This window comes from Trichechus manatus, unplaced genomic scaffold, assembly GCF_000243295.1.
Source record: "Trichechus manatus latirostris isolate Lorelei unplaced genomic scaffold, TriManLat1.0 scaffold00002, whole genome shotgun sequence".
Lineage (NCBI taxonomy): Eukaryota > Metazoa > Chordata > Mammalia > Sirenia > Trichechidae > Trichechus > Trichechus manatus.
In genome coordinates, this window is record NW_004443938.1 from 27,172,621 (window position 1) to 27,194,815 (window position 22,195).

The following is a 22,195-nucleotide window of genomic DNA, read 5'->3' on the forward strand; positions in this document are numbered from 1 at the left end:
TGTAGTCTTTGATCTTCTTCAGTCAGTGCTTCAAGTCCTCTTTACTTTGAGCAAGTAAGGTTGTATCGTCTGCACAATGCAGGTTGTTAATGAGTCTTGTTCCAATCCTGATGCTGCGTTCTTCTTCATATAGTCCAGCTTCTCAGATTATTTGCTCAGCATACAGATTGAATAAGTATGGTTAAAGGATACAACTCTGACACACACCTCTCCTTACTTTAAACCACGCAGTATCTCCTCATTCTATTTGAACAAGTGCCTCTTGATCTATGTACAGGTTTTTCATGAGCACAATTAAGTGTTCTGGAATTCCCATTCTTCACAATGTTATCCATAATTTGTTATGACCCACATAGTCAAATGCCTTTGCATCATCAATAAAATATAGATAAACATCTTTCTGGTATTCTCTGCTTTCAGCCAGGATCCATCTGACATCAGCAAGGATATCCCTGGTTCCACGTCCTCTTCTGAATCTGGCTTGAATTTCTGACAGTTCCCTGTTGAAATACTGCTGCAGCCGCTTTTGAATGATCTTCAGCAAAGTTTTACTTGCGTGTGATATTAATGATATTGTTTGATAATTTCTGCATTTGGCTGAATCATTTTTCTTGGGAATAGACATAAATATGGACCTCTTCCAGTCAATTGGCCAGGCAGCTGTCTTCCAAATTTCTTGGCATAGTCGAGTGAGCACTTCCAGTGCTGCATCCGTTTGTTGAAACATCTTAATTGGTGTTCCGCCAATTCCTGGAGTCTTGTTTTTTGGCCAATGCCTTCAGTGCAGCTTGGACCTCTTCCTTCAGTACCATTGGTTCCTGATCATGTGCTACCTCATGAAATGGTTGAACGTCTACCAATTCTTTTTGGTATAGTGGCTCTGTGTATTCCTTCCATCTTCTTTTGCTGTTTCCTGTGTTGTTTAATATTTTCTCTGTAGAATCCTTCAGTATTGCAATTCAAGGCTTGAATTTTTCCTTCAGTTCTTTCAGCTTGTTTTTCCCTTTTGGTTTTCTAACTCCAGGTCCTTGCATATATCATTATAATACCTTACTTTGTCATATCAAGCCACCCTTTGAAATCCTCTGTTCAGCTCTTTTACTTCATCATTTCTTCCTTTCACTTTAGCTACTCGATGTTCAAGACAAAGTTTCAGAGTCTCTTCTGACATCCATTTTGGTATTTTCTTTCCTGTCTTTTTAATGGTCTCTTGCTTTCTTCATGTATAATGTCCTTGATGTCATTCCACTACTCATCTGGTCTTCAGTTATTAGTGTTCAATGCCTCAAATCTATTCCTGATATGGTCTCTAGATTCAGGGATATACTCAAGGTCATACTATGGCTCTCATGGGCTTGTTCTAACTTTATTCAGTTTCGACTTGAACCTGCATATGAACAATTGATGATCTGTTCCACAGTTGGTCCCTAGCCTTGTTCTTACTGATGATATTGAGCTTTTCCATAGTCTCTTTCCACAGATGTAGTTGATTCAATTCCTGTGTATTCCGTCTGGTGAGGTCCACGTGTATAGAAGGTCAGGAAATGCAGAAGAAAAGGAAGATTTGAGTTAATCCCTGAGCATATGCTGTGGCCAAGATGACTTGATATGAGAAATAGCAAAAGCAGCATAAAGCTACCCAGATGGAGGAATACAGTAAACTAGGATAATATCTCAGTTCATACATAGTGCAATTTAGAAAATGAAAACGAGATGTCTACTTGATCACCACCTATAGCAAATAAACCCAATCATTCCTTTAAGTTCTAAAGGATATCACCATTGAAAGGAGAATGAGCATACTAGATTTTCTTTCTTGGAAAATATTAGAAAGCCCTGCAGTTTCAGTCTTGGTGATATTATCGTTCACTGCTTCGCCTTGTCTGCTAAGTAGAACCTGACTGTAGAGGAGGGAAGAAGATTCCTGGGAAGACTGGAATAAACTCATTTACAATCCTGTCTCTAACAATCATTGCATTTAACAGAATTCCTTGATAGAAGAAATCAACTACCCCTATAATGATTGTTTTCCTTTATTGTTTTAAACAAGTTTAACACCATTTAAACATTTAACTGTATTACATATTCTAGTCTTCTTAACCAAAGGGCACTAAATATAATGTTACTTTTGTAGTGGAGAAAGAACCACAGGACACTAGATTTGATGCTCCTATGCTCAATGTTTTGTTTTGTGTTTGCTGTTTATAATATTTTGCTACTTTTCTTGCTGTCAAGTTCTTTTTTTCCCTTAAAGTACAATAAGTGCTTTGTTTTCACAACTTTGAGTTTTTCACCCTATGCTATCAACTCCTTCCCTACTGATAAAACCAAAAAAAAAAAAAAACAACCTGTTGCTGTCGAGTCATTTCTGACTCATGGCAACTCCACGTGTTACAGAGAACAGCTCCGTAAGGCTTTCTTGGCTGTAACCATTACAGAAGCAGATCACCAGGACTTTCTTCTGCAACACGGCTGCGTAGTTTTGAACCACCAAACTTTAGGTTAGCAGATGAGTGTAAACCATTTGCACCACGCAGGGACCTTCTCTACTGATACAAGCTAATAAAACAAATAACCCAAAACATTAAAATTGTATGTAGCATAAAGGTAAATGGGTTCTGAGCGAAAATATGAATTACTCTTCATGAATTTTAGGTTTTTAACATGTAATACAAATATTGACCTTTGATTTTAAAAAGCATACTTCAAAAACATTTTTAGAGATTTTAAAAATAAATTATTTTCATCATAGAAAGCTGAAAAGTCCAAAAAAAGAAAGTTTAAATAATCATAGTGCCATTTCCTAGAGATCATTTGACTTCATGTCCCAAAGCAGCTGAGGTTGCCAGACTGGTGGCCTTCAGGTGGAGCAGTCATCCCGTACCTGTTACTGCTCACCTAAGACAGGTCTTAAGAAGAAGGCTCTCAAACTCCAACAAAATATGACTCCTCACTCCTGCCATCTGCAATATGACATCTTTTTTAAAAGTTTTGCTCTATTCATCAGTAAAGGAGCCATGGTGGCACAACAGTTAAGTGCTCAGCTGCTAACCAAAAGGTTGGAGGTTTGAACCCACCAACAGTTTCATAGGAGAAAGACCTGGCCATCTGCTCCCATAAAGATTACAGCCAAGAAAACCCTATGGGGCAGTTCTACTCTGTCATATAGGGTCACTATGAGTTGGAATCCACTTAATGGCATACAACAAGAACAATAAGCTTCTCCCTACCCTAAAGAATGCAAGCTTATAAGGATAATCATAAGTAGAGTAATATACCCATTCAGTTTGCTGTTTTTACACTAATTAGCTGTACTTCAAATTCTGGCACATTTCAAAAGCACCAAGTCACCCTCATTTAAAAATAACTGTATTATATTCTATGTAGAGAAATATTGTGACTTTGAATGTTGACGAATCAGTTGGATTATAGCCTTTTCATGATCAATGACTCCTGCGGAAATAAAACTATTAAGAAAAAAAATGTTCCTGTCTTGGTCAAAATTAAGAGAAAACGTAATACACAATAGTATTAATAAGCCTTGGAAGGAGGCATCCTGCTGACATAAGTCTGTTAGAGGTATGTTCTGGAGAGATAAAGGATAAAAGGTGAGAAAATAGTACCTTTCTTGAAAACAGGATCACAGTGAACAAAGGGCACTGATAAAAGATGGTCCCAGAGAGTAAAAGGTCTCCCAATTTCTATCTATACACATCCTGTCTCATTATCTTTACTGAGCAAGCCGTGTGCTTCCTGAGGTACTTAATAGTTAACCACAAAGTTTCTATTTAAACACCTAGGAATATAAGCTTCAACCATGAAATATAGAAAGATCATAAAGCTCATTAAAAAAAAAATTGATTTACAAAATAAAATTCATGCCAATAATTTATAAAAGAACACTCCAAGCCTTATCCTTGTTAACCGTATTAATTACACATCATTCACTGCCTTCTGTTAATCATATAAACTTACGCCTATGCATCTAGTTTTCTTCTTGAAGATGCATGAACTAAAATATGTCTGCAGATTCTAACCCAAACCAGGGCTTCAAAGTGGTTCATTGCAGTTTGAACCCCTGCTGAGAATTTGCATTTCCACCTCAGATATACTGAATCAGAATCTACAGTTTAAAAAGATACCCAGGTGACTCATGTATGATAAATTTTGAGAACCACTGCTCTCCTGGAGCTCTGGTGGCACAGTGATTGTGAGCTTAGCTGCTAACCAAAAGGTTGGCAGTTCAAATCCACCAGCCATTCCTTGGAAACCCTATGGGGCAGTTCTACTTGGTCTTATAGGATCTCTGTAAGTCAGAATTTACTCAACGGCAACGAGTTTTTGGATTACAGGGTTGCTATGAGTCAGAATTGACTCAATGGCAAAGAGTTTGGTTTGGCTCTACTAGTGGGTCTCAGAATTGGACCCTAACCAGCAGCATAACCATTATCTGGGAACTTGTTAAAGTGCAAATTTCCAGCAGGAGTTCTAATCCGAATGAACTGGTTGGAAGCCCTGATCTAAATGCACCCGGGAGCCCATTACCTTCCACATTCATAAACATTATGATAAACGGAGAAAAGTTTGAAGTTGTCAAGGATTTCATTTTACTTGGATCCACAATCAACGCCCATGAAAGCAGCAGTCAAGAAAACAAATGATGCACTGTATTGGGCAAATCTACCTCAAAAGACGTCTCTAAAGCGTGAAAAAGCAAAGATGTCACTTTGAGGACTAAGGTGTGCCTGACCCAGGCAGTGGTATTTTCAATCACCTCATATGCACGTGAAAGCTGGACCATGAATAAGGAAGAGCAAAGAATTGACACCTTTGAATTATGGTGTTGGCGAAGAATATCACATATACCATGGCCTGCCAGAGGAACAAACAAATCTGTCTTGGAAGAAGTACAGCCAGAATGCTCCTTACAGCATTAACAAACAGAAGGGACAACGGCAAGACTTCATCTCACATACTCTAGACATGTTTACAGGATGGACCAATCCCTGGAGAAGGATATCATGTTTGGTAAGGTAGAGGGTCAGCTAAAAAGAGGACGACCCTCATCGAGATGGATTGACACAGTGGCTGCTACAATGGGCTCAGACATAGCAATGATTGTGAGGATGGCACAGAACCGGGCAGTGTCTCCTTCCGCTGCATACAGGGTCGCTGTGAGTCAGAATCGACTTGATGGCACCTAACAACAATAAGTATGAAAAAGCCCCGGTGGTGCAGTGGTTAAGACGCTCAGCTGCTAACTGAAAGGTCAGCAGTTGGGACCCACCAGCTGCTCTGTGAGAAAAAGACATGGCAGTCTGCTTCCATAAAGATCTATAGCCTGGGAAACCCTATGGGGCAGCTCAACTCTGTATTATAGTGTTGCTATGAGTTGGAGTCGACTCAACTGCAGTGGATTTTTTTTTTTTTTTACTATGTGCCAGATGAGCACAGTCAGCTCTTTTTCACAGCACTAAATTTATTTAAATGTACTGACTCATTTACTCTACTACTATGTTCTTCCTACTATTTTGGGGTTAAAATGACATGCTTGTAAAATGAAAATATGGTGATATTAAACAAAAATTGGCTCTTTTTAACATTCTAACTTGGCAAAATAAAGTGTTGTCGACCCTGTGCCAGTCCCTAAATTTGTTTTTGCAATTTTAGTGTTCCATTCAATCCAAAAATGTGGTTGTAGAACCACTGATCTTTCTCTTTCTCCCTTCAGAATATTTCTACTCATGATTGTATCTCCAGTACCTAAAGCAGTGACTCCCAATTTATGTTTATTGAATAAATGACTACTGAATAGATGGATTACTGAATGAATGAATGAATGAATGGGCCAATCTCTCTGAGCCAGACAAGTCACTAATTAGAAACACACAATCTGGACTAAAGCAGGGAGCCAAGATGTGCCCAAATAGTCCACCATCCTTTAATAATAATAATAGTAACAGTACTGTTATCAGCTAATAATAACACTATTGTTATTATTAATTGCTTAGCATATGCGATCACTGCTCTAAGCACTTTGTGTATGCTAGTTTAGTCCTCACAATAAATCTGTAAAGAAAATAGTTCTATCACCCCCCATTACAGAGAGGAAACTGAGTCACAAAGAAGACAAGAAACTTGCTTAAATGGAAGACATCCAAACTATCCTGTCTCCCTTTTACAAAGAGAAGAGTAAGAAAAGAAGGCAGAAAGGAGTATCCTCCCACACCAACCTCCCTCTCATGTGGCATGTGCTGAAAATCCTAATCATAGCAATGCTACTCTATATTAACCACTGTTGTTGTCATCCAGTCGATTCTGACTCATGGTGACCCCATGTGTACAGAGTAGAACTGCTCCATAGGGTTTTCAAGGCTGTGACTTTTCAGAAGTAGATCACCAGGCCTGTCTTTCAAGGGGCCTCTGGGTGGGTTAGAAACACCAATCCTTCAGCTAGTACTTGCACCACCCAGGGACTATATTGGTCATAAACACAGCAATATTTATAATTATTTCAACATGTGGTTGTTAGTTGTCATCAAGTTGGCTCCAACTCATGGCGACCTTTTGTGTAACAGAATGAAATGATGCCAGGTCCTATGCCATCTTCATGATTGTTGGTATGTTTGAGTCCATTGTTGCGGCCACCGTGTATTCTGAGTGACTTCCAACCTAGGAAACTCATCTTCCGGCACTAAATTGGGCAATATTCTGTTGTGATCCAAAGGTTTACATTGGTTAATTTTTGGAAGTAGATCACCAGGCATTTCTTCCTAGTCTGTCTCAGTCTGGAAGCTCTGCTGAAACCTGTCCACCATGGGTGACCCTGCTTCCAGTATCATAGCAACATTCAAGCCACCACAGTATGACAAAATGACAGATGGCTGGCGGTTCAAAATTTAGGTTGTTGCTTTTTTTTTTTGGCATGTGTCTCACTGTCCACTGTATCCTCTACAGGGCCTTGCATTATGTAATGCTCATAGTAGGCACTCAAAAGTATTTGTTGGATTCAATTAAATTATTTCAGAGGTGCTAAGCTTTGATTCTTACAGGTACATTCTGTGAACCCACATGGCTGAAGAAAGTGAGCATTACTTAAAGCACAAAGAAGCAGCGGGACAATTCCTGATATATTCCTAGATATTTATTAAGGGATTACAATACATAGCTAGGAAATCAGTTGAGGCTCTGAAGATGTGATCAAAATTATTCAGGGAAGCCACAGAAATACACCAGATCCTACAAAGCATTGAGCAAAATCCCCATTCTGTAGTTCTTTCGTGGTGCCACTGGAAGCAGGCCATTAGCAATACTTACCCAATGACGATTCAAAGTTACAAAAATTGTTGCCATGACAACTATTTCTTCAGCAATAAAATCATGAAAACCATAAATTCTCTGACAGACAGAAGAACCCTTATCATTTGCTATTTAAAATGAATTTAATATTTGACCCTCAAAAGCCATCACAGACAAGGCACCTACTTAACAATGCAGGTGCTCGGCAATTAAAATGGGGGTGCTCCAGAAGAACATTGTGAGTGGGCCATTTGAACTACAGGAGGCATTTTCCCCTGGAGGCAAACACATAAATGATGGCCACACTACCCACAGATGCCTCAGTAACCCGTGTTGTTCTTGTTATGTGCTGCTGAGTTGATTCCAACTCATAGTGACCCCATGTGACAGGGTAGAAATCTTTTTGGAAGCAGATCACCAGGGCTTTCTTTCTTGGCACCACCGGGTGGGTTCTAACTGCTGACCTTTCAGTTAGCAGCCAAGCATTGAAACATTGCACCACCCCCAAAATCAAACCAAACCCATTGCCATCGAGTTGATTCTGACTCATAGTGACCCTATAGGACAGAAAAGAACTGCCCCATAGGACTTCCAAGACTATAATCTTTACAGAAGCAGACTGCCACGTCTTTCTCCTTGGGTAAGTTCAAACTGCTGAGCTTTTGGTTAGCAGCCAAGCACTTTAACCACTGTACCACCAGAGCTCCTTTGCATCACCAGGGCTATAAATAATCCATAAGATAGCTAAAATGTGTTACCTTTGAAAAAAAGATGAAAATGCTGTTTCTATGTTCATAATTAAACAACAAAAAAGCGATACAACTGAGACAAAATTTTAGTCTGAAACCCTGGCCAGTTTCAAGTCTTCAAGGCTGTCTGCATGGTTTTGTTACTCTATTTACTCTGTTAAAGAACGTCACCTTCTGACACTCTCTATGGCTCTCTCAGCTTCTGACTTACAGACTTTTTCCCTCTTCTTCAATCTCATTAGGCTCCCCTGAGCCCAGGACCTCTGGACACGGTGCTTCTTCTATCTTTAAAGCTCCCCCCTCCTCCACCCAGCTTCCCCACATGGTATAGCTATTATCTACCAGTTGCCATCAGGTCGATTCCAACTCATGGTGACTCATTCCAACTCATGGTGTGTCAGAGTAGAACTGTGCTCCGTAGGGTTTTTAATGACCGATTATTCAGAAGAAAATCCCTAGGACTTTCTCCAGAGGCACCTCTGTGTGTACTTCAGCCTCCAACCTCTTGGATGCAAGGATAGCAGCCAAGCAAGTTAACCATTTGCACCACCCAGGCACTACCACCTGGCCACTTCTTACTCATATTCATATCTAAGACTGGGATGTCATCCAGATAAGGTCCAAACCAAAAAACAAAACCCATTGCCATCAAGTCAATTCTGACTCACAGCAACCCTATAGGACAGAGTAGAACTGCCCTATAGGAGCTCCAGGGCTACAATCTTTATGGAGGAGCCCTGGTGGTTCAGTGGTTAATAGCTCAGCTGCTAACCAAAAGGCTGGCGGTTCAAACCTACCAGCCACTCCTTGGAAACCCTTCCTGTTCTCATTTTTAAGGGAAGAAGGAATTGGTGGGTAGAACCACTGCATACTGCATTTCTAGAGCTGACCAGAAGACACTGTGGGTTGGGTAGCCTCAGTCTGTCTGAATCAGGTAGGGGAGAGGAACGGTAGGGGAGAAGGAAGGTGAGTAATATCTGGCAATGCATTTGTTTATACAAACATAAATTAGTGTTGGTAACTCAGGAAATGCCTTTTCAAGGAAGTATTACTTTGAGTTGATAAGTATCATTTATATTATTTTATCTTAATTTTTTACCTTTTATTCATTCTTTAACTTTTTTTTTTTTTTTTAGGACATGTACCACGTCCTGAACTCGGTCCTAAAGATACAAAATCAACAAGACAAAGTGCTATTGAAAAACTTATAATGATGGCGCTGGATAAATACTTATGAGACACTGTCAAAGTTCTTGTAGAAATCGAACAGAAAAAAAGTAAACAAATTACTTGGGTTTGCCAAAGGGAAAGAAGAAATGAGAACTAGAGTCAAAAGAGCCCCCACCAATGAGAAAAAGTAACTCTTAAGCTGAGACTTTGTCTTCTTGAGCCGCCCTTTGAAATTTTCTGAGAGAAGGACATCATTCTTGGTAAAGTAGACAGTCAGTGGAAAAGAGGAGGACCTCAACCACATGGATTGACACAGAGGCTGTAACAATGGGCTCAAGCATACAGCGATTGTGAGGATGGCGCAGGACTGGGCAGTGTTTTGTTCTATTGTGCATAGGGTCGCTAAGAGTCAGAACCGACTCGATGGCACCTAACCACAGCAACAAGTTGAGACTGAGAATAAAGGGAGTTTGTTTCTCCAACAGAGGAAGGAAAAGCAAAGACCAGCTGAGGGAAGAGCATGCGCAGAGGTGGGAGGGCCAGAGCATTTGGCATGTTTGAGAAAAGAGCAGTTCTCTGTGGCTAGAGTTTCTGGATGGTGCCAATGGTTAAAGGGTTTGGCTGCTAACTAAAAGGTTGGCGGTTCAAGCCCACTGAGTGGTGCCTCCAAAGAATGGCTTGATGATCTACTTCCAAAAAAAAATCAGCTGTTGAAAACCCTACGGAGCACAGTTGTACTCTGACACACAGGGGGATGCCATGAGTCAGACTCAACTGGACAGCAACTAGCTGTTTCCGTGTCTGGAAGAGAGAAAGCACATTGTAGACCCCAAAGGCTACGAGCCTGGAAAAGGAGAAGGACTAGATCTTGAGGACCCTAGCAAGTCATGATTTTAAAATTCTCGAAAGACTAAGGACTTTCAAAATTTTTTTACACACAGAAAACTTCTTTCAGAAAATCTTAGGTCAAAGTCCAGCACATAAACTAGAAAAAGACTTCACCCCTGTGGCTGCTGAGGGGCCACCTGAGTCCCTACCTCCAGCCTCGCACACAGCCTCAGGTCCCTCTGTAAAACCCCACAACACTGTGGACAGTGCAGAATTGGTGGGGCAGAGAAGGAAAAGAAAAAAATCAAACCCACCGCCGTCTCATAGGGACCCTGTAGGACAGAGTAGTGAGACCAAGTCTTGCCTTCCTTGCTTCTATTGAGAAGGTAGATAACCATCTTTCTTCTGGGATGGTTGATTGGATTTTTGGTGAATTATTATCCTTAATTATTACTGAGAGTTTAGAAAAGATTCTTTCATCTTCACAACTCCTCTTTGTAATGTCATCTACATGTTTAGAATTACTGTCAAATTTGGGAAAACCTCTATCAAGTTTTTCTAGATAATAAGCTGTAAGCCTTCAGGTCATTTCAAGTTTTCTTTTGCCATGACCAATCTTGACTATCCTTTCAGTGAAGACGCCCATTCACCAGTTCGTCACTGACATCGTCTTTGTATGCTGTGTCATACTTTTTATGAGTATTGACATTATTATTTCATGTCAGAATAACAAGAAATTTAATCTTTCACCAATGTATTCCTATGGGTAATGCCTCTTCATTAATTAGATTATTAAATAATTTAAGGATATTCATGACTTCTGTTTGTCACTTCCTCTTAATGAATTATTGCTTTTGGTATGGTCTGAAAAATATTGTTTGTAACAATTTTGTTTTGCTGTCAGAATAATTTCTATTGATTTTCTCTCTTATCTTTCTCACTTTTACTTCATGTTCCTTTAATTTTTTTATCTGAATTTTGTCTCAATTATTTAATTTAAAATTTTAAAATGGAGACAGAAGTTATCATTTACATGCATCAAACACAGAATCTGATATTTCTCAGTTATTTAATTGAAAAAGTTCAAAGCACATTTCTATATTATAGTAAAAGGGCATATTTAACCTCTATCAGCTTTTTAGATAAACATTTTGCATATGTTTTGCATCTTCAAAAAAATATCTTGGGGTCCTTGAAATGTTGTTTTACCTTTGTTGCAATACTTGACAGCTTTCTAATGAGCAGACCAGTCAGTATGCCTAAACTCCTTAGAGAGAAATCCGAGCTGGCATGTGCATTTAAAATATTCCATCTATGTGTTTGGGGTGATGAAAAAGTTTTAGAAATAGGCAATAGTGATGGTTGTGCAACATTGTGAATGCAATTAATGTCACTGAATTGTATACTTAAGAATGGTGACAATGGCAAATTTTGTGTTATATATTTTATGCTGCAATAAAAAAAAAATCCCATCTATGAGTCCAAATTTTAGTTATTATGGTCACTGCCTTTTCTCTGAAGAGATTAAAAGTATGAGCTGCACATAGAATATGTTTTACATATATATTAATATTTCTAAAGTATTTGAGCTGTTCATTCTCATATCGGCTGCATCTATCATGTTGTTGTTAGGTGCCATCAAGTCGGTTCCGACTCATAGCTACCGTACGTACAACAGAATGAAACACTGCCCGGTCCTGTGCCATCCTCACGACAGTTGCTATGTTGCAGCCTCTGTGTCAATCCATCTCATCGATGGTCTGCCTCTTTTTCACTGACCCTTTACTTTATCAAGCATGATGTCCTTCTCTAGGAACTAGTCCCTCCTGATAAACTATAAAATCTGTTGCCGTCGAGTCGATTCCGACTCATAGCTACTCAATAGGACAGAGTAGAACTGCCCCATAGGGTTTCCAAGGGGCAGCTGGTGGATCCAAACTGCCGACCTTTTGGTTAGCAGCTAAGCTCTTAACCACTGCACCACCAGGGCTCCAAAGTTATAGGCCCTCCTGAAAACATGTCCAAAGTACATGAGACGAAGTGTCACCATCCTTGTTTCTAAGGGGCACTCTGGCTGTACTTCTTCCAAGACAAATTTGTTCGTTCTTCTGGCGGTTCATGGTATAGTCAATATTCTTCGCCAAAACCATAATTAAAAGACATCACTTTTTCTTTGGTCTTCCTTATTCATTGTCCAGCTTTCATATGCATATGAAGCAATTGAAAATATCATGGCTTGGGTCAGGTGCACCTTAGTCCTCATACAATTGACTGAAAACATTTTCCAACAGCAAATTATAATCAGTCAGAATTTGTTTCATTTTGTTAAAGAAAGTCACAAACAGAGAGAGTTTTCAGCTGGCAAAATAGTTAAAAATCATGCATAGGGTTTCAGTGAGAACAGTAGCACACAATGATGGCCAGTTACTTAGTGTTTATTGAATTTGTGTTGACTCGACAATCAAATACAGGGGACTCCTGACTTATGGCAGGGTTCAATTCTGAAGACTCTATCCTCAGTTGGTTCTGACTTTAAGTTGAATACCTTTTTTTTTTTTTAGTTTTCATTATTATTGTCTTTTATTACCAATATCTTTATAAATCCAATCTTTATTTGTCTTTGGGGGTTGGCATGAGAATGATAACATCAGCAAATTACATGCTGCAACATTGTATTGTAGTACATATTACTAACAATAAGATGTACAAAAAAAAACAGTCTTTAAGTACAGTTATCATAACTCAAACATATTGTAAGTCGGAGACTACCTGTAATAATATTTGGTGTCTGGTATACTTATTGATTTAACATCTTATTTTTTACACATTTTCCCATTATTTTGACTTAATTCTTCTAAGTTATGTGGGATAAATAAGTCACATTTACTTTTTCATTCTGGCATTTTCCAAGTGCTTATACAAAAATGAATCAAAGGCAGTGATTTGTTCAAGAATTCCCATGATTTCAAGAATTATCATTGTTTAAAAACACAACTTTCATTGTGCCCTCTGAAGTGCAAACCTCTTTCACTGAAATATTTAACAGCCATAACTACTCTTTTAAGCACTTAAAAAAACTACTAAACGTTAATAATAAAATGTACTGTTTTTTCTCCTCTATTATTTAAGGTGTTCGTTTAGTGCATTTGCATTTGATTAATGTGTAATCCAAGAAGCCCTGGTGGCGCAGTGGGTAAAGCGATCGACTGCTAACCGAAAGGACAGCAGCTAGAAACCACCAGCAGCTCCGAAGGAGAGAGATGTAGCAGTCAGCCTCTATGAAGATTTACACGCTTGGAAACCCTATGGGGTCACTATGAGTCAGAATCGATGTTTTGACTTCAGTATTAAGAATTTTCTATAGCCTAGTTTCTGGCTCCATACTTTTCAAACCTCATTTTTCATCCATGACTCACTTACTTCCAGTATCTTAGGGTACATTCCTATCACAATCAACCTCTGGTCCTGCACCATTGGGTTACAATGCTCAGTGAGTTGGTAGGAGAGTTCTTGCAAGCTATTCCTACCTTTGGACAGCTAGCAATAATGCAATCACACAGAAGGCACTAAAAAAACTAAATGTCTCCTCAACTTAACTTCTGCTTTGCATGATTTCCAAAATGTTAGCAAACACTCTAAAGCCACTCAGCATAAGAAGTAGGAACGTAGACAGAGGTCTGAATTGGTCATGGTTATAAATTATAGTTTTGAATATTTTACAGAAATATATGAGCACGTCAACACTTTGCTAGGGCCCTTCGGATGGTTTTTGAAGGAGCCCTCTATCAGAGGAATCTAAAAGCGTCAGAATCAGAAAGCATAGGGGACATGCCCTACCCAAAAGTCTCTCACAATTGGTGTGTCTGAGGAGGCTGAATTCTTGGCATCAAAACACTCCCTTGCCTAAATGAGGTATGAAAACCACAGACACTGATTGTCAAGGACCTCAAATGCTTCAGCAGTTGCATTTTTACAGAAAACTAGAGGGGCCATCCTCAAAATGTGCTTGTGTTGTTACTCTTACTGTTACTGCTTTCTGATTAACTGGAAACTTTGTAATCCCCAGGAATGAATGATCACCTTCTCACTAGCCTAACAAGGTGGGGGGCACAAGGTCAGACTTTATTTGAAAATAAAGAAGTATAACACATCATTCATGCCTAGGTTTGAGTTTGTAGTTGCAAATCCATGGCTGTTATATACTCAGTATCCCCTGTGAAATACTTTTCATTTCTGTACACCACCTCAACAAGAAGGGAAGTTAATAATAAACATATATCATGATCAATAAAGTCATAACACTAGCTAAGGAATGTATCCTGGACCTTATTTTCATTGACAGTAATTTCAAAGGACTGTCCATGATACCCCTAAAGGTATTTATCCACATTCTCTTTTTTTTAGAAACACAGCAAAAAGTGACTTACTTTTATTCCCGTTGTTATATTTTGTTTTGTTTTGTTTTGTTTTTTTCCATTGTTTTGGCCACAAGTCAGGGAGAAAACACTTGATTGAAAAAGAACAGTATTCTGCCTTGCTCTTGGGTTTTTTCCAAGGCCCTGCTGCACAGTAATCAAAGACCCATGATCAGTCTTGTAGCTCCATGAAGATTTCTAGATAGAATCATGAAGCTTACAATCCTCCCCTGGTCTCTGAACCAGCACTCTGCTGCGAGCACCGCATTGCCGGCTTCTGCACAGAATACCGTAAACTACCGTTACCGAAACTGATGCCCGAGGAATAAATCAGTTCCCGGAAAATGATCTCATCAAGCTGAGGTCCTAGCACTGAGCAAAATAAAGATTAGATCTTTGCTGAGCAGCCTGAGACCTGGAGTCTTCTGAGTTATTCTGCTTGTGTAAAATCATTGGGTGAGAACTCAGGGGAGGAGAAGAATGGGTGACATATCCACCCCCACTCCAACTTCCTAGAGGAAACACAAATTGAAATTATCAGAATCAAAATAAACTGTACATAGGTCAGGACATCAACTATGAATATTTTAAAACATAAATCACACTTCTATTTGCTTTGCCACAGGGCAAAAATATATCAATTTTCTTGCAGATTAAATGGAAAAGTATGAGTGTTTTGTTATAACTCGAATGATGATGTTTCAATCTTTTCATCTCCCAGAGACACCTACCTCTAGTAACTCTAAGAGTGTATGTCCCCTCAGATGTTGTAGTCCCTCTAAGCTATAACATTATTCTGCATAAGCCAGTCTCTGAAATGAACTGTCAGATCCTCAGCAGATGTGGCAAAGATGGCATGTGGTTGATCACTCAGTGCTCTCTGACCTGCTGCACAGATGGCTCGAGTTGGTGCCTTAATGAGAGCCAAATAACTGGAACTATTTTTCTCAAAAAAACAGTATTACTCACTTCTGTTTCAGGATCACGGCTTTAAGGTCAAGCCCCTGCACCACTTCTCAACAACTGTGTATAGTGGATAAGAATGGCTTTGGAGTCAGAATGATCAGAACTCAAATCTGAGCTCTCTCACTTTCTTTGTGACCTCATGTAAATGAATTGTCCTTCTGAGTCTCAACTTCCTCCTCTGTATACATAAGGATAATGCTAGTACTTTCCTCTTATATTAGACAAGAATACACACACACGCATGCATACATACAGTGACTGACTCATAATTAGCTCTGAAAATATGGGACTCATATTCCATCTCCAGATTGGAGTTGATAGGGTTTTCAGCTTTGAGTCAGCCATTCAGCCATTTCCAATAACGACTACTTATTCTTCAAACGTGTACTGAGCACCAGCTCTGTCCAGTCACTGTTCTGGTCACTGGGAATACAGGAATGGGCTAGACACAGTCCCTACTTACTCTCCTGCCACAAAGGGCGCACTCATGGCATGTCTGAGCAGAACACACTCTTGATATGGTATGTGCTTTTCTCACAGTAGTCAAGACATCCTCACTGAGACTTAAAAGGTAGACAATCTTCAGACACAAAGCATTTACTTCAAATATTATTTAGAACCAAACAGAGCAAACAGCTTTATAGATTTTTAAACACTTACAATCATAAATGAATTAATAGATAAACTCACCTTTTGACTTCTTGAGGTATTTCTTCAGGCACTCACATTATAAAGTAAAGTCCCTACAAGTGCCTCCTAACAGTCTCCTCTCATACGTTTCAGAAGCCCCGCTCCCATGCATCATGCCATGAGGTCATCAAACATCCAGCTCATCAGAATCTCTCTCTGGATTCTGAGTCCATGCTGGCCATTGTCATTCACCTTCCCTTGAGGATTACCTGTAGATGAAGAACGCACTCCCGATGCAGATCTTCAGGCAGCATAATTGAATTAGGTTTTTCAATACATATTAATAAATTACCAGTCAACAAATTTTATTGCATGCCTACTATGTGCCAGGTGAAGTCCTACATGTTGAAGACACGAAAGTGAATAAAACAGATCAATGTCAAGCCCTCTAGGAGCTTACATTCTGCTCACAAGAAATAGGAGCTTTTCCAGTCTTCAAGGTGTCGTCTATGAGACTCAGACACAGATGTGAAAAAAATTCACACCGGAACATTGAATTACCTTAGTTCATCAATTCTAAGATGCACATTTTTTTCACCTTTCACTTCTCTAAAATCAAGATGCATCCTATGCTCAATGGATTCTTATACTCACTGTCTCTTGTGATGTAGTTTTGTGAAGGAAAAGAAATTCCTTTGATTATTCTGGTAAGATCAAGAAAACGCTAGCACACTAACTGCAATAACAGGTAAATTTCAAAGTCTGAGTGACTTGGACAATAAAATTGCATTTCTCTCTCAATCCAATGCTAGTGTTCTTTCTTTAGTAACTCTCCTCCAAACACTGAATCTTTTGTCTCATAGCTCTATCTCTTCCAATCCAGGGCTCTCCAATTTTCCCTGTAGGTCTTTGCCATTCTGGCCAGACTGAAAGAAAAAAAGTACGGATGATCGTGTGTGAGCGGCCTACAGGCCAGACCAGCAAGTGGCACACATGATACTACCAACATTCCATTGGCCAGAACCCAGTCACATGGCCGTGTCTACCTGCAAGGGTGGCTGGAAAATAAGGTAAAAAGAGGAGACAAGTTTGATGTCCAGGCTTCTGGTCTCTTCCATGGGCATTTAGAATGATTCTCCATGCTTCGTCTCTTCTGATGTGTTCAGGAGCATAAAGGGGTTGGTAAAGGGTTTGCTGATATTCATCACTCATTTGTAATGAGGTGAGGGGTGAGCATCAGTCTTTTATAGCATTAGAAATGTTTTCAGCATTAGGGAGACAGCCCCACCATGTGCTCTTAACAAGTTGAAAAATAAATCATGTTTTTTTCACCTGTTTAAGCCTACATTGCAATCATTCAAATGATAACGATGAATAGTTATCTAGTAGGAGCCCAGTTTATGTTAGATTCTCTCAGAGATACTGACGAAGTGAAGAACTAATCAGTGATGTACAAGAGCTGTCATGATATGGCCACAGATTAAAAATGAGCTCACATGATGCAATCAGAAAACAATTTATTAAACTTGTAGTATGGCTTCTGATCATAAACGGTGTTTAAAGAAAAGAGTAATTAGTATATTATGGAAGAATTTGTCTTCACTCCGTAACTTAAAGTGTGTAAGACTTAAGGTCATCTTCTTAGCAGTGGGCTCAGGGTCAGCTCTTTCTCTCCCTTGGCACATCTATGCATGTTTAAGCTTCAAGACCTAGATCAGGGGTAGGAAATAGAATACCCACTTAAGTCTAGCGCAAATCCAGCTGTTACCAGAGTTGTGCCATGTGGAATTGTGCTCTTTCCCAGATTAATAAAGCTGTATTTGATTTCCTATTTAGTTATTGTTCTGTACCTAAACTTAATTGGACAGAATCTTAGCAGGGAAGAGACACAGCTAGCACTGTAAAACCTCTAAACATACTCACAGAAGTCTTTTTCCAGAAATATGATTTGAGATTGGGCCTTCGCTAAGAATGTGGACACTGCGCACGGCAAAGAGAGCTACTTTCGAAGCTGGGAAGAATGTGAGGAAAGGTTAGGAAGGAGTGAGTGGGGTGTGCATGCAAAGCAGTGGAGAGAACCTGACAGAGTTAACCAAAGTCTACGCTGCCTCTCTCCCTGAACTGACAAGGCCCTTGATAGAACATTCAGCAACTGCACCTGAGTGCAAGAAGCAGAATTAGCCACAGAAGGTCAAGCAATTCTTGATCTTGCTTTCAGTACCCCCAGGGCAGAAGTACGAAAAATAGAAGCTCATCTAATATGTTACATGTATTCAGTATATTGTGTTTTTATTAAAGCTCTTTTATGTTTGCTCTCTCACTTCCTCCACAAAACAACTTTCTGGTATGGGTATTTTTGGAAGATGAGGGGGGAAGACACAGAGTGTTAAATGAATTGTCCAGTTCCACATGATTCATAAATAGGGCGACCATATCATTTATCCTCTAAACGCTGACACTTTTGAGAATGAAAGGGGCACTCTTAATAACCGCACTGGGATAACAGGTATAAGTTGGGTTGATACTGGGAAAACTGGAATTTATTGTGCCTCTAAGTACAGGGACAGATTGTTGACTTAAACCTAGATCTCCAGACTCCAAGTCTGATGTTCCTTCCTCTACATCATATCTGATCTTTCAGTCTAGTCGAAACAAAGAAACCCATACAGAAAAGAGTACTGAGTCCATCCTAGAATATTATGTTTAAATTAAGCCTTTAACAATTGCAAATTCTATATTTGCAAAATTTAAACCAATCCCAGAAGATGGTCAATAAAACATCTATACAAATGAAACAAACTTGGCCTTAATTGCAGGTAATTTAGTTTTATAGTGAAAACTAAGAGGAATAAAGGTTTAATTGATTCTGCTTTACACGTGATGGAAGAAATTGAACACAGCATTCCATGCTGTGGCCAGTGACTCATGTGAACGAACAGAATCTGCTGCAATGCATGTGTGCGAGTGTGCGTGTTAGAGAGATTTTCCCCTAGACTTGCGACTAGAGTGACGATATAATTTATCACCCAAACCAGAACAATTTTGAGATTGAAAGGGATTTTATCAATAATTTGATCAGGATAGCAAGTACAAATTGGGACTGTCTAGATTATACTAGGATGTATGGTCACCGCCTATTAGAGAAGGGAAAGATTTTCCAAAAAGAAAGGCTCTAAATGGGGAAAATACCAAGAGCCACATCAGGTTCACTGGTCTACCTAGATCCATATTTTGAATACTGTTAATGAGTGTTTTCCCAGGAGATGTAATATTTCCTTTTCCTTAAATTAGCATACTGCCCAGAAACCACTCTTGTGTCTGTAGTTGTATAAAGAACTGTAGATGGTCCAGCAATTATAATTCCTGAAAATGTTTAATTTATAATGCATATGTTTAATTTACATATTGTTTAAATTTTGTTTACTTATATTACTAATGGAGCCCTGGTGGAAGCAGTAGTTAAGAGCTCAGCTGCTAACCATAAGGTTGGCAGTTCGAATCCACCAGCTGCTCCATGGAAACCCTATGGGAGTGTTCTAATCTGTCCTATAGGGTCACTATGAGTCGGAATCAACTAGACAGCACAGGTTTGGGTTTTCTTTTCTTTTTTTTTTTTTTTTTTCGGTATATTACTAATAATATGTCTTTCCTGAACTATAAAAATGTTACATAAGAAACACTACTTCAGGATCTCATACCATCAAGAAAGCAGTGCCGGGAGCAGAGCACGTCCTTTGGACCGCGGTCCCCGTGCAGAGAAGCTCCTAGTCTCAGGGAACACTGAAGAGAAGAAGGCTGACAGAGAGAAAAAGCCTTCCCCTGGAGCTGACGACCTGAGTTTGGACTTTTAGCCTAGTTTGACTATGAGGAAATAAACTTCTCTTCATTAAAACCACCCACTTGTGGTATTTCTGTTATGGCAGCACTAGATGACTAAGACAGAATTTGGTACCAAGAGTGGGGTGCTGCTCTAACAGATACCTAAAATGTGGAAGTGGTTTTAAAACTGAATGGATTGATGTGCGGCAGTGACAGAGGACCAGCAGCAGCAGAGAACCAACAGCAGCAGAACCAGGAGACCAGTGCAGAGTGAGAGAGCTGAGTGCCTGTGTGCGGGAGGCTTCCTGGCAGAGTGGGGGTGCCTCTGGGTACTTATCGGTGGAGCTAGGCTTGCCAACCCACGGAGCAAGGGAGCTGAGTGCCTGTGTGCAGGACGCTTGCTGGCGGAGTGGGGTGCCTCTGGGCACTTATACCAGTGGAGCTACAGAGCTTTGGAACACTTGCCCCACCAGGGCAGATGTGGGCATGAGGCCTGAGGGCCAAGAGGCCTCAGGAAACAGAAGCAGAAGCTGAAGAGAGAAGGGACACAAGAAGCCGAGCTGCTTCAGCCTCAAAAGGAGGTACAGAAACATTCCGTGCACACACTTGTGTTCAGGTCATTGAAGAGGACCCGTGACATGTTTGTAGCTGATAATGGAAAACCTGTGCCTATGGATGAAGACAGTCACAAACGAGAAATGGCAATCAAGCTTCGTAATGAGTATGGGCCTGTGTTGCATATGCCTACTTTAAAAGAAAATTTTAAAGAGAAGAGCCTTCAGAATTCATCAGATTCATATGGTCACAAACAATATCCTGCCAATCAAGGCCAAGAAGTTGAATACTTAGTGATGGGTACACATCCATACCCACCAGGACCTGGGGTTGCTTTGACAGCGGATACTAAGATTCAACGAATACCAAGTGAATCAGCTGCACAATCTTTAGCTGTGGCATGACCTTCTCCTCAGGCCAGGGTTGATGCAAATCGCACTGCCCCTGTTGGAAGTGAATACCGACATCCTGGGGCCTCTGACCGGTCACAGCCTCCAGTGATGACTTCAGTTATTATGGAGGCTGGCAATGCCAAGAACTCTGCACTGATAACCAAAAAAGCCCCTACAATGCCAAGACCCCAGTGGCACCCACCTTGGAAACTGTACAGGGTCATCTGTGGGCACCTCGGCTGGGTTCGCTGTATTGCTGTGGAACCTGGAAATCAGTGGTTTGTTACTGGATCTGCCAACAGAACTATAAAGATCTGGAACTTGGCTAGTGGCAAATTAAAACTGTCATTGACGGGGCATATCAGTATAGTGCGTGGTGTGATCGTAAGCACAAGAAGCCCACACCTGTTCTCTTGTGGAGAAGACAAACAAGTAAAATACTGGGATCTTGAATATAATAAGGTTATAAGACACTATCAAGGACATCTAAGTGCCATGTATGGTTTGGATTTGCATCCAACAATAGATGTGCTGGTAACCTGTAGTCAAGATTCAGCTGCACGGATTTGGGACATAAGAACTAAAGCCAGTGTGCACACTTTATCTGGACATACAAATGCAGTTGCTACAGTGAGATGTCAAGCTGCAGAACCACAGATTATTACTGGAAGCCATGACACTACAATACGATTATGGGACTTGGTGGCTGGAAAAACAAGAGTCACACTAACAAATCACAAAAAATCAGTCAGGGCTGTGGTTTTACATCCAAGACATTACACATTTGCATCGGGTTCTCCAGATAACATAAAACAGTAGAAATTCCCTGATGGAAGTTTCATTCAAAATCTTTCTGGTCATAATGTTATTATTAACACATTGACGGTGAATTCTGGTAGAGTGCTGGTATCTGGAGCTGATAATGGCACTATGCATCTTTGGGGCTGGAGAACTGGCTACAATTTCCAGAGAGTTCATGCAGCTGTGCAACCTGGGTCTTTGGATAGTGAATCAGGAGTATTTGCTTGTGCTTTTGATCAGTCTGAAAGTCGATTACTAACAGCTGAGGCTGACAAAAACCATTAAAGTGTACAGAGAAGATGATACAGCGACAGAAGAAACTCATCCTGTCAGCTGGAAACCAGAAATAATCAAGAGAAAGAGATTTTAATATAGCATTGTCTTCACAGTGGTTCCGCCTTTTCCCCCCTTACCTTGGCTTGGATGAGGATACCCAGTCACTGTGTGCTCTCACTGGGAGTGTAAAGCAGAGACTTACTTGCTCAAATCATTGCCGGGTCATCACATGTTACAATAAACTGCTCCCTGCCCTCCCCCTCCCCCAGTGTTTTTATTTCTGAAATAAACCATT

At 40.0% G+C, this 22,195-nt stretch overlaps 1 protein-coding gene across 1 annotated transcript in view; it reads left to right on the forward strand.

Annotated features, from left to right (window-relative positions):
- LOC101349068 (pleiotropic regulator 1-like) overlaps positions 1–21,994 on the forward strand; it is a 153,482-nt gene extending 131,488 nt beyond the window's left edge. The window contains 2 exon segments of the mRNA XM_012554657.1: positions 20,455–21,897; positions 21,899–21,994. Coding sequence (XP_012410111.1) covers positions 20,455–21,897; positions 21,899–21,994 — 1,539 coding nt within the window.
- Positions 21,995–22,195: the final 201 nt, after the last annotated feature.